We start from the raw sequence: 18,361 nt of genomic DNA, 5'->3' as shown, positions 1-18,361 counted from the left end.
TCTCACCCTGTTCTAGTTGGAAGGGTTATTTCTCTGAAGAATTTCTGATTTTATATTTGCATCTCAGCAAAATTGGCTTTAGCATGCGCGTGCACACACACACACACACGAGTGTTTTTTTTTTTTTTTTTTTTTTTTTTTTTAAATCTGTCCCTTGCACAACACAACTTGTAAAATATCAAATGTATCTGTTGAAATTCCGATTATTAGAAATTCTTGTATCAGTTCCACTCACTAAACATTTCAGAACCTACAGCATTAATCTGTGCGCGAGCACTCCTCTTGCATTTAATATTAAGTATTATAGCGTACTATAATTTTCTGTGTTGTTTTTTTCATTTATTAGTTTCTTTCATTTTTTCATTTATTAGTTACTGCTGAAAATAGCATTGAAATAAATATAAATTACTAAATCCTTTTATTCTCCAAAAGGAGTAGGCGAGGCAGTTTAGCTCAAACTTTTGGAAACGGAGGCAACCAATCTCAATCGCCACTCTTAGACAATAAAGATAGCTAGCCCAAGACTCAATATATCTAATACGATGGATTTCGTATCTGTTTATAGTTTTTGTAACTGGAAATGACACTGTTTTGGAGACTGGTGTAACATTCTTGGAAATGCTAAATGTCTACCTAAGAGAGGTCTGGCGTGCTGAATTATGAAGGAAAGATGGGGTTTTTTGCTCGAAAAATGATTCATAGCACTGAAAGTTATGAGGTTTAGAGAATAGTTGCTGAATATATCTTGGTTTGGGATGTGTTTGTGTTGTAAGTTGTGTCAAATGATGAAGAATCAGCTACATCAGTCAGTAGGGTGAGTTAAAGGAGAACTAGTTACCGAATACAAAGGGTGGAAGGCAGAGAGGATAATCTGATGACTAGCCTTTTATGCAAGTCACAATTTAAATGCCTTGGAAGTGACAACACTAGTTTTTCCAAATGTTATCCTGGCACTTGCTTAGAGGTAACTGATGTAATCGGCGATCTACTGAGGATGTAGTGTGGTGGAATCCATACCTAGTAGTCGCTGATTAACTAGTGAAATACCTAGTAGTGAAGTCTATTGTTAATGATCCGTGTTATTTGAGAGGAGGTGAGCACTGAGTATAGGCTACACAGGCGTATATTATGAAACATTTCCCTACTATACACGGTCTAGGAATGCACTTGGTCTTATGTTGATGAAAGGTGGAGACTGACTGCTTACCTAGTTCGATAAATGTGGGGTTAAAAGAGTGCTGACTATCCCATTTGTGGATGGAATAAGAGGAAGTTCGATTTTAGTCGCTAACTGGAGGAACTTTCTTCGATCTTTTCCAGAATTAGTTGATCTCTGACATAGGCAAGTAGGAATTCCACCGGAAATCCGGATTTTTAATCCCGCATCTTAAGGAAATCGAATGTAGTAGAATTCCCGCTATTACCGACTAATTTGATTGTTAGGATTAACAGCAAACAACTGTCTCCCCAAGATGGCGGCAGCTTTCTGTTGTACTTTCTTGAAAAGCTTTGATTTTTGATAGTTCAGGCTCAATATCAGTAAATGCTTGAAGGATGGAGACTGGCAGCCATATCAAAGTTAGTTACTTAAGCAACTTTACCTACTCCCTTATGGGGAATAAAAGGCATTGCAAATTTTTTTCATTCGGTATATATACTGCTGTGAAATTTACATTTATGTGGTATAAATTATTTTTTGAGATTTTAGCAATATTAATGACTTATTAATTCAAAGATATCCTAAATTGATTTTGGATAGCTATACAATGATTGCAATGCTTTTCAGAATTATATTTAGACAGCACCAAAAGTGAAGCAGTCTTATAGGAACTGAATGTAATACTAATACAACATGTTCGAGAAAACTACTCTTCCAGATCAAAGCCTTTCAACAAATTGCCTTCAGGTTTCACATGTAGCACCTGTGAATAAGCTACTCAAAACCTGTGTTCCCACATTTTATTTATAAGTGTTTTTCGCTCGAATTAAACAATGAACGGAAATCATAACTGGTACTAAGGAAGTGATTACTTCTGCACAAAATGTAAGTACTTATAGTGCTCTAAGTCGGTTATCTTTTCAATTAAAAATCAGCAACGTGTAAGCACCAGCTATGCCTACCGTGCGAAGCAAAAATGGCGGCAACAAAGGCCAACGGCGATGAGTCGCTGGCGCAGCGCCTGCAATCGCCGACAAACCCAACAATAATATACAGTGCCGCAGCTGTCAAATTGATATTACCGCCAATAAAAGGGTATGTTGTGTGATTTCTGTTACTATATGCTTAGTGCGCAAAAATAGTAAATCAGCGCGCAAACTATTGACCTCAACCAGCCCTGTTGGCTGTGCCTCACTTAGGCAAACCAGACGAAAATCTCGAACAGCATCTTAACACAATGAAAGAAACTTTCTCTTCAATCCAAATGCTGCAAGCTAAGCTTGAACTACTTGACAGTACTGCAGCGCAAGTGTACCCTTGCCCGTCAATGAACTCTAGGACCTAATCGCATCAAATGTGTACGTCTTGAAATCAGAAAAGACTCATTGAAATGACTAAATGAAAAGACTTGAAATCAGAAAAGACTCATTGAAATGACTAAATGAAAAGACTTGAAATGACTAAAAGACGACTTCTGCAAATTAACAAGAGAATGCAACTTTGATTCTAGAAACGTCAGGTTTCATCGGTTCGGATTCGTAAATAAAAGAAAGGACAGAACGAAGTTTCCACGCCTCATGAAAGTGACTTGTGGCACCCGACAAGCATACTTGTCCCCAATTACGCACACGTGCTCGACCTGACCTAGCTTTTTCTCAGACAAGTAAGATTAGTGAAAAATCAAATAACACTACTAGTAGCCACTATGGAGATCAGTATGCAGGCATCGCATACGAAACGTGCAAGACCCTTGCGGGAAAATATATGCCCCAGAGAGCCTTGCATGTCCACTTCACTAACATCCGTGACCTCAACTCCAACCTTAATAGTGTCCACTATCATCTCCAGTCTACAAAACCCCACATACTTTTTTTTTTTTGGCAGAAACTCAAAGTTCATCTCTCCCAGCACTATTCATCTCGATCTTCCAAACTATGCTCTTTAGATCCAAGGGTGACATCTGCGCATATATCTTCTGACATACCTTGTCAGACAGAAATAAATCTGGAATCGTCCAACATTGACATTCTTTAGTTCAAAATCTCCCTTCCCAGCTCAGTCAAATTCATTTGCTGTCTCTTGCTCCCCTAATGCTATCAACCACTAAGCTCTTTAATTTTCTCTCCTAAAAAAATTTTTTTTTCTTCCAGTCCCTCTTCCCTAACAGTGAAATCGCCCTCCTACGAGATTTTAATGTCCACAATACAACTGGATTTCCTCCTCCAGTTGTACAGGTCTAGCAGGTAGAGATGCTGAAATATTTGCTATCACCAATGACTTTATGCAAATTGTTCACATGCCAACTAAAATACCAAATAACCCGAACCGCTCCCCCCAAACACCCTGGATCGCTTCCTTACCAATGACTTTTTCAAATATACAGTGAATGTAGTTGGTCCCCTAGGTAATTCCAACCACAAATCTACTGCTCATCTTCATGCAACAATGTTTACGCAGCCACTCCCATACAGGACTAGTTTGGCATCATAACAGTGGGACAGTCTCCCTGACTTGTGCCTCGTTCCCATGGTTGGACTATTATTTCCAGCCTACCAACCCAAACATATGCACCTAAGTAACTGTTACTAGCATGGAAACACATACCCCATGCTACTCTGAACTGCTGTCCACTAACTAAATTCTGGTTCTCCAAAAGATGTGCCAAGGCTGTACAAATAAAAAATCAAGCATACCACAACTGGCTTACATCAAGAACTCCATCCTCCTTTAATGCTTTTACTCAAGCCCGAAATAGCTGCAAGAAAACTATCAATGGTTCCTAAACAGTTCGAAAGAGCAAAATGCAGGAAACTTGCAGCCTGTCCAAACGGTAACTGAGCGTTTTGATCTCTTGCCAAAGCAGTTGGTTGTAACTTTTGCTCAACACTGTTCCAATCCCATCATACCCATATGGCTCTATTGTATCATTACCCACACACACAAAAAAAATCCATTCTCATGGCTTCACACTCTCCAATGCACACACAAAACTGACAATGGAAAATCCCCCTCTCCAACCATGCCAAATGCCCAATATACAATGTCCTCTATATCCTTTTGCCAGAAAGAGAATAGAAAATATTGTCCAAATTAGACAAAGTCTCTTGACCCTGGTGGAATCCCTGCAATTGTCTTAAAGGTTTGTGCACCAGAACTGACTTCTATCCTATGTTGCCTGTATATACTCTCGTACTTCACTGCTATCTATCCCACAGCATGGAAATCGACTTATATTCAACCCATTCCCAAGAAGCGTGACAAATCCCTTCCCTCAAAGTACCGTCCTATTTCACTCAATCATATGAAATAATGGAGAAAACCATTAATTCCCATTTCCTGCACTACCTCAAAAGCACCCAGCAAATAAACGACCACCAATATGGAACAACAGGAGTTATACTCATCAATTGCTCATCTGTGGACAAATGCCATGGAGAAATTTGATAAATCTCAAGTGGTTGAACTTTATTTCCAAAGCTTTAGACCAGGTTCTGGCACAAAGGTTTACTAAGCAGACTGCCGTCATTTGGTCTGTCTCCGAACTTCTGCAGTTGGATTGTCAGCTTTCTGGACGCACACTGTGTGATGGTTCCTTATCCTCTTGCCATTCAACTATTGCCACGGTTTCACAAGGTTCTTTTCTCTCACCAACCCTGTACTGTCTATATATCAATAACCTACTTCAGTTGACCTCCAACCCAATACACAGTTGCAGATGACAGTCCCTTTAATTTGATAAACCTTACTCTACATAACACCTCAAACCTACAGAACATCAAACACCACTGCTCTCAACTCTGATCTCCAATGGGATTTAGATAACCTCGTCAATTTAAATGCTAGTAAAATCCTGGTCTGATAAAAAAAGAACATTTTCAGACAAGGTGAGATTTCTCTTTTTGGAATCACCATGACATCAAGCCTCTCCTGGAATAAACACACCACATTTACATCCTCAGCTTCTTTAAAAAAAGAAGAAAAAAAAAAAACTAGGATTTCTCTTTCTCTCAAGTCGTTACTTTATCACTGAACACCTGTTAACCTTATACAAATCACAAATTTACCCAGCTACTGAATACTGCTCTCACACTTGGAGTGGGGACCTAAGAGCTCTCTCAAAATGCTCGACTTAATATAGATGAAAGCAATCAGATTGATTAATAACCCTCTCTTACCAGCTCACTCCTCCCACTTTCGCACAGGCGTTTGGTTTCTGCATTATGTGTATTCTATAAATATTTCCATCGCAAAAGTTCATCTGAAATAGCATCAATAATTTCCCACTCAGTACTAAATCTGTTGAAATACACGCAGCTGCCGCCCAACATCCCTTCACAGTAGTACACTTGAAACAGAATAAGTTTCTTTTCCACCTCTTTCATCCCTGCTACTGCTGTATTGTGGATCAGTCTTTTCCCTTATGTGTTTCCCAAGGAATATAATGTACATGTTTTTTAATCAAATGTAAACAAGTTTCTCCTTTTCCAACCCACTGGCCATACATGGTATTAACGTACTATAGGTTGACTAACCAATCTCGTGTATGGAGTCAAGATTAAAAAAAAAAAAGTCATACTTAGTGTATTATGCATATTTTCAATATTTCATTTAGGTAAAAAAAAATTCTATACTCAATGCTCGGCATTAAACAATTGGAAAAGTTGCTGATAAGGCATTTAGTTAGAGCAATCACTGTAGCATGCTGCAGATGTTTGTTTTTTTTAGGAAGATCATATGTAAATTTCTTCCAATTCTGTTTCGTGTTGTCTTGAGTTGCAATTTTAAATATTTGTATATTATCTCCTATTGTCATGCATTATGTAACTATATGTTGCTCTTTCTGAAAAAGAGCAACATATAGTTACTCTGCAACCACAGATGCGAGATCCCTCGACACTTCTGCGCATACCAGAAGAAGGCGAATTCATTACGATAATAGAATAATCAATGCATTTCGTGGGATGAGTTTATTATTACGTGTCGGAAAATTAGCTTTTCTTTTATGAAAATTCTAGTTTTTAAAGTAACTATTTTGCTTGTACAACAATTCAAAAATGTGTGTATAAAGCACGTGATTTCGCGTGTTGGTAACGAATTCGACATCGCCTTATTCCTTTCTCCCCTTCAACATGAATTGACTCTTCTTAGCACATTGCCAGCCGATGGTCTCGGATCTGTGGTTGGACAGTATTCTCTTATATCATCACATAGGATTCCATGTATAAACGGTTACTGCACTATCTGAAATCTCTAATAATCACCAACATTAATTTACCGGGTATCGTCTTAATCAAAGAACATTATATTTGGACAAGTTTCTGGGAAATTTGGCAAAGTTAGAGTGTCCTTGTTATTTTTGATGCATTTCGTCAGGTATTCTTGCCTTGACATGCCAATTTACTCTTCGGGATGTATAATGCGTGTGATGAGAGAGGAGATATTTACTCCTTAACGTCATAGCCAAAGGCATCAGTCGTTCTAAAAGTATTCGAAATTTGAAGCATCACTATATTCGAACTAAAAAAGAAAAAACAGTGCTTGGTAAAAATTAAGAAATTTTCATGCAACACTTTTAACTTAATTGAATGTTTTTGCTTGGTTGAGCAAAACTGATTATTTGATTATATTTGAAGAATACGTTCGCGATATTGAATGCCTTAGAAGTGAAGCCTCAGCTTTGTCGTTACATGTGCTCTTTTCATCTGACACACAAGACGCTTCGCAAATGAGACATCAAGTTTTATGCGATTAAATCGGAACTATTATGCCGTTGCTATGATACAACAGAGATAAATCTGGGAGTCTTTGGAAATAGCATTAGATCCTAAACATCTAAATATTAACCCAAGTATCAACTTGTCTGAGTACATCCTAGCTTTCATTAGACAAACCCCTCTACGTGAATGCGTAAACACGCACAACGTTCTGAATAATTAGAAATATTTTAAAATAACACCAGTCTGTTGTATAACTGCATAACAGTTGTGACCTTTGTTAGTCCTTGGTGGTTTGTCTACTAGTTTATATGTTCACACCTGAAGAAATCCTGAGCAATTAAGATGAAATGTGTTGTCAGTTAAAATAAAAGCTATTTTATTCTGGTGTTCCTCTATAGGTAGGCTGACCATACGTACCGTTTTGAACGGGACAGTACCGTTTTTTTCGCATTTCCCGGTCGTCCCGTCGTTTTAATAAAAATGCCAATTTTGTCCCGTTTTTAGTAAAAACTATAAATATAGTTTAATATTGATCAATCATAAATTATTATTCATAACCTATAACCGTATACCAATATCATGGATACCAGTAAGTTGTATAACCATGGACTCGCATTGTTCGATACTAAATATCGATGTCTGCAGTGATTTATTCAGATAAAATAAAATAAAAAATAAATAAATAAAATACATGTTGGCAACACTTGCACGTCTCAGACGCGGCTTCTGTTCTGCTGTAGCGTTAGTGTTTGTTTTGTCTGTATGCTAACCGATGACTTTGTTATTCGATGCCGGTGGCTTAAATTTCATATTTTTTAAAGTTTTAAGTCTATCCTTGCAATGTCAAAGAGGCGAAATTGCAGTTTTAATGACGATCTCCAGAAAGAATTCAAATTTATTAAACTGGACAAGCTGAATGGAAAGAAATACAAGACGGCCTGGACGAGGAACTCATCGCACGCACAGAAACAGAAGAAATTCGTGTATTCGATCAGTGGACCCTCATAAATCTATAATTGTGAGGCAGTTGGATACATGGAATAAAGAAAACATTCCAGTATCTGACAGATGGGTACAGATTTTTTTCTGAAATGAGCGAAAAACACCTAGACTTTCAAGACTCGTAATATTATAGAGTTTATTCTTTGTCTTCCAGGAAGTACAGCACCTGATGAGAGAATATTTTCTGTTATGAACAGTGTGTGGTCAAAAGAGAAATCTAGATTAAGTGTTGAGACAATGAGGGCTATGTTAGTTGTAACACAAAATTGTCGTGGAATGTGAGAAGTTTTATGATAAGATGTTGAAAGACCGAAATTTGTTGCGTAAGATCACTTCATCAGAGAAATATTCATGGTACGATCGCGGTTAAATATAGTCCCCCTCTATGCCTACCTAAATTTTTGTATGGTTCTGTCACTGAAGACTAATTGTAAGCTCAATATGTTTATGTAATATTTTTTTTATGTCTACTTTTTAATGAATACAGAATATTCCATAAACCCTGCCCGTTTTTGCCATTCCAATGTCCCGTTTTTGTCTCAAGGAAATATGGTAAGCCTATCTATGGTTCACATTATCCTACCTATTATGTTTGCTCTAGTTCTCAATATCCAAGTCCAGCTAACTTGCCCTGGAATGTCATTAAAAAAACTTTTGTAGCTCAGTGGAAGTGCAGTATACTTCATTCGTGCTAGGCCGCCTAAAGAAAGAGCTATGGCACGTGCAAGCAGGTTTTACTCCCATAAACTCAAGAAAATTGACCATAGAACTCACGCTATTTCAGACACCAACACATTGTGTTAGGGAGAAGAGATAGTGACACTTGTCACTCGTCTCTCGTGATAGTCTTAAGCCAGCTCTCTCTCTCTGATTGCGCACTGGTGGGGATTGAACTGCCCCATCAGTCTCTAAAAGATAGGGTTAAAACGATCTAGCCTACTTCCTATAATGAAATGAGAGGCATTAGCTGTTTTTTTTTTAATCACAGCAGTTGTAGAAAGATGTGTTGCTTGGTTATCAAGTAAATTATACTAGATAAATTATATTATTTTAATCTCATATCCAAGCAAAAGAAACTGTCTGCAGGTGAAAGATCTTCGACTAGGTCACTTGTATATAGAATCTTGATTTCACATTCATGTTTCCTTCACATCTGAATGAATAAATTTTAGTTGCGCTTGCTTGCGCTTTTATTTCATTTTTAAATTTATACTGAGGATATGATGTCCTGGATAACTGAGCTTAGTTTTAGACTAAATAATTTCATGTAAGTGTTTCTTGTTTAAATTCTTTAAAAAGTAACACCATTTCTTAGAAATCTTTCTGCAATTATAATATCAACGCATCATCCGTGTAAAGATAACTTACAAAGATGTTAAACCCAGCAGAATGGCTAGATATTGTTGGTTAAATGTATAATAATGAAATTTGTGACACTCATGATGTTACAAGCGAGTTTGGTCTGACATGTAACACTACATATAGCATTATGTGTATTATGAGTAACTTGATTTTAACTTGAAGATTGTTTAGCTCTGTTTGATTTTGACATCTCTGTGATCTGCCATTGCGCTAATGATAGCCATGGTAATAATGTGCACTTAAAAAATCCAATAGGATATAGAGATAAACAACGTCGTTCCAATACCTATGTTATGTGCAAATAATTTATTTCTTTACTATTAAGAATATCGTTTCCATTTGCACTGCATTTCTAGTTCAGAAACTAAGTATTAAAATGAAGATGCACCCTGCACTCTCCAGTAGACAACAATCCTTCCGAAATCACCCAGGTGTGTGAATTCTACATCCATCTGAGTAATTGTTCTTATAGCACGTCTTGTATACTGCAGAATGAGAGTAAGTGTGGAATAAAAACATCATACAGACATTATTCACAAAATACCATGAAATCTAACCAAACATCACTTCCAATAGCTGGTCTATTTTCTGATCTGCAGCATCATTCTAGAAAGTAATTATTTGCTACACAGTTTCAAATAATCCGGTAACAAATTTTTGATCCGTCCCACTGCTAGGACAGACCTGCTAAGAATGATTCTATTAGAAAGACAAAAAACATACCATACCATAGTAGGGACAGGGTAATTTGTACAGGCTTCCCCAACTGAATTTCCTCGTCCGAGAATGAAACCGGTCACAGGATGTTAGCGATTCCAAACTTTTGGAAATCAGTGATTACATACTGTTGATACTCTGGACCCGATTATTCATATCGTCATAAGATTTAATTGAGGAACGGCTAATATTATACATAACACGAAGGATGGGCTTGTCAATCTTCTATTACTCAGTTTTTTTAAACTGCTTTAGGTTTTACATTGTTGCATCTATTATTTCTTTGATTACCTGTCATTACCTTAAAAAGATAACAACTGTAACAAATCATGAAATATGTTAGTCTGTTCAAAAATAACATGAAAATAAGTCCATGTATCTTTATGATTTTGAGGCATTAGTTTAAGAAACCATATTCATAAAAAATAATTATTATTCAGCAGATTTTTCCTTCGATTAGAAAGACCTGTATTCCTATTCCATCTAGGACGAATGGAATCATAAGTTATAAGGACATTTCTGAAGGTTTGATGGTGTCATACCAAGGTGAATAGATTGATTTTCTCTGAACCACAGCATTTTTTCTCCATCTCGGAAAAACAGACAATTTGGAAAGGGGAGCACGTGCAATTAAGACATTTTATTAACCCCACATATAAAAGATGAAAATCATCAGCACATCATTGCTACAAGACAAGTTAAGAAGAAATCCCTATTGTTTTTGTTGAAGAGTTGGTGGTTTCAGTTATTAAGGAAACCACCAGTTTTCCAAAGCACAACGGTAGATGGAATTAAAGAGGAAGACAAATTGGTTTTGGTATGTTAGGAACGTGACAGTGAAAGGATACTGGCTACATATTGCTCTATATGCTTATGGGTTTGAGAGAGAGTGGAGGAATGGTGTATGCTAGTTAAGTAGAACAGAGCAACACCAAACTATTGTAGAAGAGGCATAAAACAGAAGCAGTACATGTATGTCAGCCTGCTTGGCTGAGTGGTTAACGAACCTGCTCTCCAACTAATATGCTGCGGGTTCAATTCTCGCCATGGGGGGAGGGTTGAGAGTGGATGTACGAAAGTGTTTTGCAGTGGTAGATCATTTTTTATCTCAGTTTGAGACCACTGCTGTGCTTATTGGAGGCTTAAAACAGTTCCATGTTTAGTCTTTAAAGCAGGTTTCTGGACCACATAAAGATATGAATAAAAATACAAAAATTTATAAAAACTTGTTAAAATAAAAACAAAATCCTTATCTCACAGAGGTACTAATGTATTACAGTTGTTTTCAACCTTTCGGGGTAGAAGTCAAAAAATTATGATATAGTATGTGAGAGAAAGTTCGGTTAACTGGATTGCTCTCTTCTGGACAGAATCGAGTGATTTTATAGAGACATTTGGTGTACCATCTCATTTGAGAACAGCACTCTAAAGTAGAGCTGACTTGGAATTTATAGTCTTAAGAGTTTTACACATTTTTTTGTGTGTTCACTCAAAAAACCAGGTGTTTTGTTTTGAGCAGAAAAGGACCTCTAGTGCTTTGGATTAGAGGAGGCCATAAATGTGGTATGGTAAGGTATATATGCTAGGAGAGATTACTGATGTCAATCCAAGAAGAGAAATGTGATTTCGCATGGAGATATTTTGATAATAGATCTCATACAAAGATTCCATATTATCAAAGGTGAGGTGCAGAGGTGAAACGTGCTTCCGTGAGATAAGAGAGAAATGTATTTGCGTGGCATTGCAGTTGAAAAGTGCTCGGTCAGTGAAATATACCAAGGAGATCAGTGTTTAAGTAATAATTATGGAAGATCATGTAGATCAAAGTGATATTACTTAACTTTTTTTGGTAGGGTACAGATATCTGAGTTCTGTAAGGTTCATGTGATTTCTCAATGGTTGGGAAGATACTTCTGTCTTGGTATTTCCATTATGTGACATTTCCACAGTGTCTTAGACCTCATTGTAGGATGCTCATATTCATCTTTAAAAAGCTAAATAGATATGGTGGCCTTACTCTAATTAGCATTTGGTCATCAATCCTGTTCCTTTTTGATGTCAGATAATATGACTTCTCATTGTGAGTATCTTAGCAAAATTTGTCTTTCACATAGTAAGAATATTATCTCCCCGAAAACGCAAGACGGAACACACAGTTAACTACTGTATACAAGATGCTCTCCAAAAGTTCGGGGAAATTGAAGAGCGTGTGCGACCTGGTTATAGTACGGTCTTCTGTCTATAATGGGAGAACTTTGGGAATCGGTATGCGAACAGCTGGCAAGTAGAGAGACTGCTTTCTTGAGTTCAAGGAACAAAGAATGTGGACCGAATTTGTTTCAACCTAAAAAAAAAAAAAAAAAAAAAAAAAAAAAAAAAAAAAAAAAACGAATACTTAAGGAACGCGTTTGGTGATAATGTTATGAACAGTGAAGGCTCGTGGCTTGAAATCGTATATAACTGTAAGTACAGTATATACGTGTTTTGATAAAATATCAAAATTATGATAAAAATTAAAAAAAAATTAAGCATTAAAAAATATTGTTTATTATCGATAAAATTATACAGTTTAGTATAATTCAAAATTACTTAAAAATAAAATCCATTATCACAACCCAAATAATGTTCTAAAATAAAAACTATAACAAATGTTATGTCTTTAATTGTAATGTCCAAATGTTTAAAGAGACGGAGTAAACACGATAAACACACACACACTCTACTACTGGTGCAAACTGCATATAAAAGACAGTGGAACTGAGCGACGGACAGTGCGGCATTACGCTAATAGCTCGCATCTCACTATGACGTACATATGCTTGCGCGCGTAGCAATATGACACTGTGGTAAACACAGTCCTTTGCCCTCCTAAGTGCTACAAGATGGATTTTTATTATTTTTTTATACAAAATAAGAGAATTGTATAGGATTTTTTTCTTAACATCCAAGGCCTTGTCCACAGGGAATTCCTCTTCCCTGGTCAAACTGTCAAATGCTAGTTTTACTTTTTTGAAGCGAGCAACTTCTCCAGACAAATAGAAGAATCGGATTTCATTGTTGAACAGTTCCTGGCTTCTAAAAACACGATAGTCATACCCCATCCTCCCTATTTGCCTGATTCCTTGCGAATTTTTTCCTATTCCCAAATTTCCTATTCTCACCATAGCCGCATTTTAGAACTTCCAGGAATGCATAGAATCATGGTAACATCACTGGGGTTATATACATAATAACCATTGGGATTACTTCAAATGAGATGATAGAAACTAGGGTTAAGATAAGTAAGTTTTTAGGGTAAAAATTCCCCGAACTTTTGGGTAGCACTTGTTATATCGTAGCGTCAAATATAGAATCTTCATTGAAGTGGGATTCGATTGTCACTCACTTTAAGCACACATATACATTTCTTTACAATGATTGTCCCTTTTTGTGTATGTGCTTTAAAGTGCCTGCTTAGTTTCTTATATATATAATTTCCAGGTAAGATGGTTAAACCGTTTGATTGATTTCTGAAATACAATAAAAATGTTATTGGCAACGTTAATAAACATCTTAAAAGATATTAATGATTAATTCTCAGGTCCTTGATTAAAATTCGATACGATTATACTACAATAACTGTCGCTACTTCAAAATAATGCTGGCTATTAGAAAACAAGGCCTTTCTTTGGAATCAGGACTGTCTTAGGATGCCTTTCAAATTCCATTAACCTTACGAACTTCTGAATTATAACATATGGTTCAAACACTAAATTCAGTTCCAAGGGCATAAACAGACGTCATAACTGTCTTAGACAACATTAAATTCTGTACTGTTATTCATTCAGCCATGAAAAGAAGCGAACTAAAAAATACACTTCATTCGTAAGGGAACTCGTTTTTTTTTTTTTTTTTTTTTTTGTAGAAATAAGTAAAGGGAACTGTTTTACTCTATCAAAATGTATCGATCCTTATCTCTGATAATATCCACCTTACTCAACACATATCAACGCAAAGAAGAGAGCGAGATCAGGAAACATAATCTCTCTCTTTTCTTGTGCTGATATTTACTTCTAATATTTTTCTGGTTCGCCCACCGTTTGTAGGTCCCTGCTTCGCGTCTTTCCAAGAATAGTCGATTCATGCTGAAGGGAAGAAAGAAATGAAGGACGTCTCCGAATTGGTCGCCAACACGCGAAATCACGTGCTTTATAGGTAAAATTTTCCAACTGTTATACAAGCAACATAGCTAACTACAATAATCATAAAAGAGAAGTTAATTTTCCGACCGGTAATAATAAACAACTCATCCCACAATACGGACTGATTACCCTATTATCGGAATGGATTCTCCTTTTTCTGAGATGTGCAGAAGTGTCGAAGGATCTCTAATCGGTGGGCGAACTTTTTTTTTTATACAAACACACCACGTTTGTAGCTTCTTCGAATTAAAAAAAGTGACTTCTTATTAAACAGAATGGGCGAGGAAAGATTAGCAAAACAAGTGTTCTCTGCCAGGTTGGCAGCAAAACGACCCAGAGGAAGACCAAGATATAGGTGGATTGATACGGTACAAAATGCTTTAGACGATAGAAATATAAGATCTGATAATGTTGGAGTCTTGACAAGTAACAGACTGATTTGGAGGAAAATTGTAGATAGGAAATTAATAACGATGTAATTTTTTTCATGTAGTACTATCATATCCTGTACACCTCTTGAGGGTACATGGCAGGAATTTGATGATGATGATGATGATGACTTCTTATCCTTTTCCGTTCAAAATGTTCCTTTTCATCGAGCTATTAACTCTACAAATCCCAAGCTTGTCTAACTTTGGAACACTAGTCTCAATTTTCGCCGTTATCTAAAGGAGGACATTTCTGCTAATTGATGATCCCTCCTCTTAAACATTTCATGTTCAACTAATCACTCTTCTCTCATTCTCATTCCTTCCCTTTCTTCTGTGTATCCTATAACATGAACAGTTGTCCAAAATCCTTTTAAACTCAGACTTCTAATCCATCCATTCTGTATTTTTACTTCCTCCGCTTTCATTTCATCCACCTCGTTTCTCTTAGTCTTCCTTACAAAATGTTCCCGTGGAACACTGAGGTTATTGAAAAAGAATATTAATATTTATCATTTTGACATACTGTTATTACAGTACAATATGTTATGAAACCTCTAGTAAGTGGTATAATAAATTTAGTTTAATCCTTTATCCAAGTGTGAGCAAATAAAGTTTGCACCTGAAAGTATCTTCACTCCCATAATGTCATGCAAAACACATCTCCTTGCGGATATGTATAATGTTATGCATTAAGGGAAGGGCCACTACCCAGACTAGTTTCGACCTTTATTGAGGTCTCTTCAGTGGGAGCCAGACCCAAATAGTTTAATCCTTTATCCAAGTGTGAGCAAATAAAGTTTGCGCCTGAAAGTATCTTCAGGACTGGGGTAAGGTGGTACAACACCGGGAAACTCGTTGCAAAGGTGGAGCAAGCTAACAGCTTCACTCCTATCTCAGAATCTCCCATATCTCCCACAATGTAATGCAAAACACATCTCCTTGCGGATATCCACTACCCAGACTAGTTTCGACCTTTATTGAGGTCTCTTCAGTGGGAGCCAGGCCCAAGTGGAGATACCAGGCAGAAGCATTAGCAAGGTCATCTCTACCTATAGGAGTTGCCAAACGGTGTGCCACCGGTAATAATATAGGATCGATATATAAGCAACGTCTAATAAATGTGACAGGCTTCCCTACTACCAATAGCTAACAGTCACATTATATTCGATATATATATTTTTATTTCTTCCATATCTTCCTCGATCAGTTGTTTTAATTTCACGCGAAAGGTGGGATGAAAGGTAACAACTGAAGCCAATTCCAATATACATCTTCATTTCAGTTGTATATTTTTAGAGAAACGTTGAAAAATTTGTACGCATGCGCCATAAGAAACTGAATGGTTGGCGAGCGACTATACTCCGTGATAGGGTTTGAATTTACCGCAGCAGGTGCTGACGTTGTACGATACTATGAATGGTATGAGTGCTAGTGCGAATTTAATTAAAGTTTTAGCCCTGTTTGTTAATACCTTTGCGCGAAGGAAAATATCAGGTAATTTGTGTAAAGTATGTCTTCCAAAAGGATGAAGCAATCGCTGTCCAAGAGCCGCGCTCATAATTTATATCGCAACATAGATAGTTCACTGTCGCATTGTGCTTGAAAACTGTAAGGATGTTTGCTTATGACCATTGGATTGTTTTCGTTAAGCCTAACTCCCGATCTAAGACTTATCGGAAAGGGTGTGATCATTACAATAATGCTAGATGTTAAATGCACCCGACGTGGCATTCTCCGTGACGGATGGTTGTGAATGATGTCGAAATCGTCTCTTAAAAGACCTGTCACTCCGATCACGAACGGGAAAGATTTTGCTGTGGGAGTTAAAGCTCACTGGGTTGTTAATGTGTACGACTGTGTAGTGTGTATTGGTCCAGAAGGAACACTTAACCTTCCTGTAGAAGGTGGTTCCGACAACGGAGAATTCGCGTACTTTGGAGAACTTATTCAGGATCGAATCACCTACCTCAGTGGTCGAATTGAAGAAGGTGATGTCATTTTGGAGATACAAGGACAAAAAGTTGCAGGATTTACGCAAAGAGACGTCGTGGCGTGGTTAAACCATTGCTGTCGTAATGGTAGTCCTGTTAGTATTAGAGCTGTACGTGGAGGTAAGTTTCACTTGTTTGATCTACAATTACGCTCCGCGTGTATTTAATTAGGTGTTTCCAGACATATCAGTTGAAATAAAACACACAGTCTTTGACGTATACGTGATATGGTATTGATAATGTCAGACTAGTTTGATTGACACTAAATTAGGATGATTGCTTATCATAAAAATATTTATACTTTTAGTGACACAATAAATTCATTGAAATATAGAATGGTTCTCTTCACTTTACTTGCTGTTGTATTAAGCTCTCTGTGCATCCATCCCCCTCCTCAGTATCATTACACATAAAATTACATTATCTATGGTGTATTCTATGTCCAGAATATAACTAGGATGAGAGATTATCGTTTAACCTTGATGAAAAGAAAATAGAGTAGCAAATGCACATATAGCCAGTCCTGGGACTACATGAAGTTCTTTTCTAAGAATAATAGTTTTATAAGAATAATAATTATTTGCATAGTTTCCTTACTATGATTTTCAGCCTGAAAGAAGCATTTATAAAATCTACATAAGGACAGAAAGCAGATTTGTTTAATTTTTAAATCTTGCATTAATATATATCTAAGCAGGATAAGTAATCAAATAATGCCACAAAGAAAATTAATGGCAGGACATTAATTTTCTTGTTTACACACTCACTATTTCCTTTTCATCATCATTTCATCAGTGAACTTCAAACAGTAGAATTAATGTCTTAACATGAATGCTTTTAACTTCATCCATTTTGTTTACAGTCCATTACATAATTGTTGACCAGTTTCTTAGAACTAGGAATAATAATTTTTATGCCTGTCAAACTTAATCAAAGATAGAACTTGCTCTTTAAGAATCTGTATGAGTAAATTAACAGTGTCACCAGCCAACCTTGGTTATAGTAGATTATGTTTTTGTCATTCTTACACACAAAAGTCTATTAAGTATGGTACCATAGGTGAGCAGATGGTTAGATAATTCAGGAGCTCTGATCTAGACCAAACATGGTACTTTTCTAGCACTTCAGACCTCTAATAAATAGGGCAATGGTTGCATACTGGGAAATGAAAATCTTCTATTGCCTAAAGACTCACAAAGGTCCAGCTCACTGTGAGATGAAAATCCACAGTCTGCTGGCTAGAATAGGTAGGTATGTTATCCATTTGTGCAACTAGACCAAATCAGGCTTGGGGATGTTTCATTTAAAACCCAGTGATGAATGCAGTGAACTTCCAGTGAAGTTGATTATATCTGCAGCATGAAGAATTTAGTTACCTTTCTAAAGGAAATCAATATTATGGATTTTCATCAGTCATGCAAGCATCCTAGTATGACTAACATATGCTATAACTGTTTGCTTTGTAGTAGTTGATGTTAATAATAGGAGCATTTATTTTCTTATTTGCACACTCACTACTTTTTAGTTTCATCATCATCACTTCACTTACAGAATGTTTTAGATTTAGCAGCAGTGATTTCATGATTAGTAGAAACTTTAGTAACTGCTGTGTTATCAGTAATAGTTATACTGAAAAAAAAGTTAGCCTTATAGGGAATACAAATACAACATGGAAGTGAAATACATTTCAGATTATTTTCAGAATTAAATCCATAAAATAAAACTTCATATAAATTTTATTTGTTGCATCATTTGTAAATCCCAAAATAGTTAGAATGGCATGTTTGATTGGAAAGATCTG

The 18,361-nt window shown here is 36.5% G+C and overlaps 1 protein-coding gene across 2 annotated transcripts in view; it reads left to right on the top strand.

Moving 5' to 3' along the window:
- Nucleotides 1-16,007: 16,007 nt before the first annotated feature.
- The window catches only part of LOC150106609 (membrane-associated guanylate kinase, WW and PDZ domain-containing protein 1-like), a 494,883-nt gene continuing 492,529 nt past the window's right edge, over nt 16,008-18,361 (top strand). For both annotated transcript variants that reach the window (XM_090393225.1, XM_090393223.1), the window contains exon 1: nt 16,008-16,680. In XM_090393225.1, coding sequence (XP_090249351.1) covers nt 16,323-16,680 — 358 coding nt within the window. In that variant the 5' untranslated portion in view covers nt 16,008-16,322. The remainder of the gene's footprint in view (nt 16,681-18,361) is intronic.

Source organism: Typopeltis vanoorti, chromosome 5 (assembly GCF_054136105.1).
Source record: "Typopeltis vanoorti isolate ZY-2024b chromosome 5, IOZ_Tvanoo_1.0, whole genome shotgun sequence".
Lineage (NCBI taxonomy): Eukaryota > Metazoa > Arthropoda > Arachnida > Uropygi > Thelyphonidae > Typopeltis > Typopeltis vanoorti.
The sequence above is the reverse complement of the archived record's forward strand: the minus strand, read 5'-3'. Positions and strand labels throughout refer to the sequence as shown.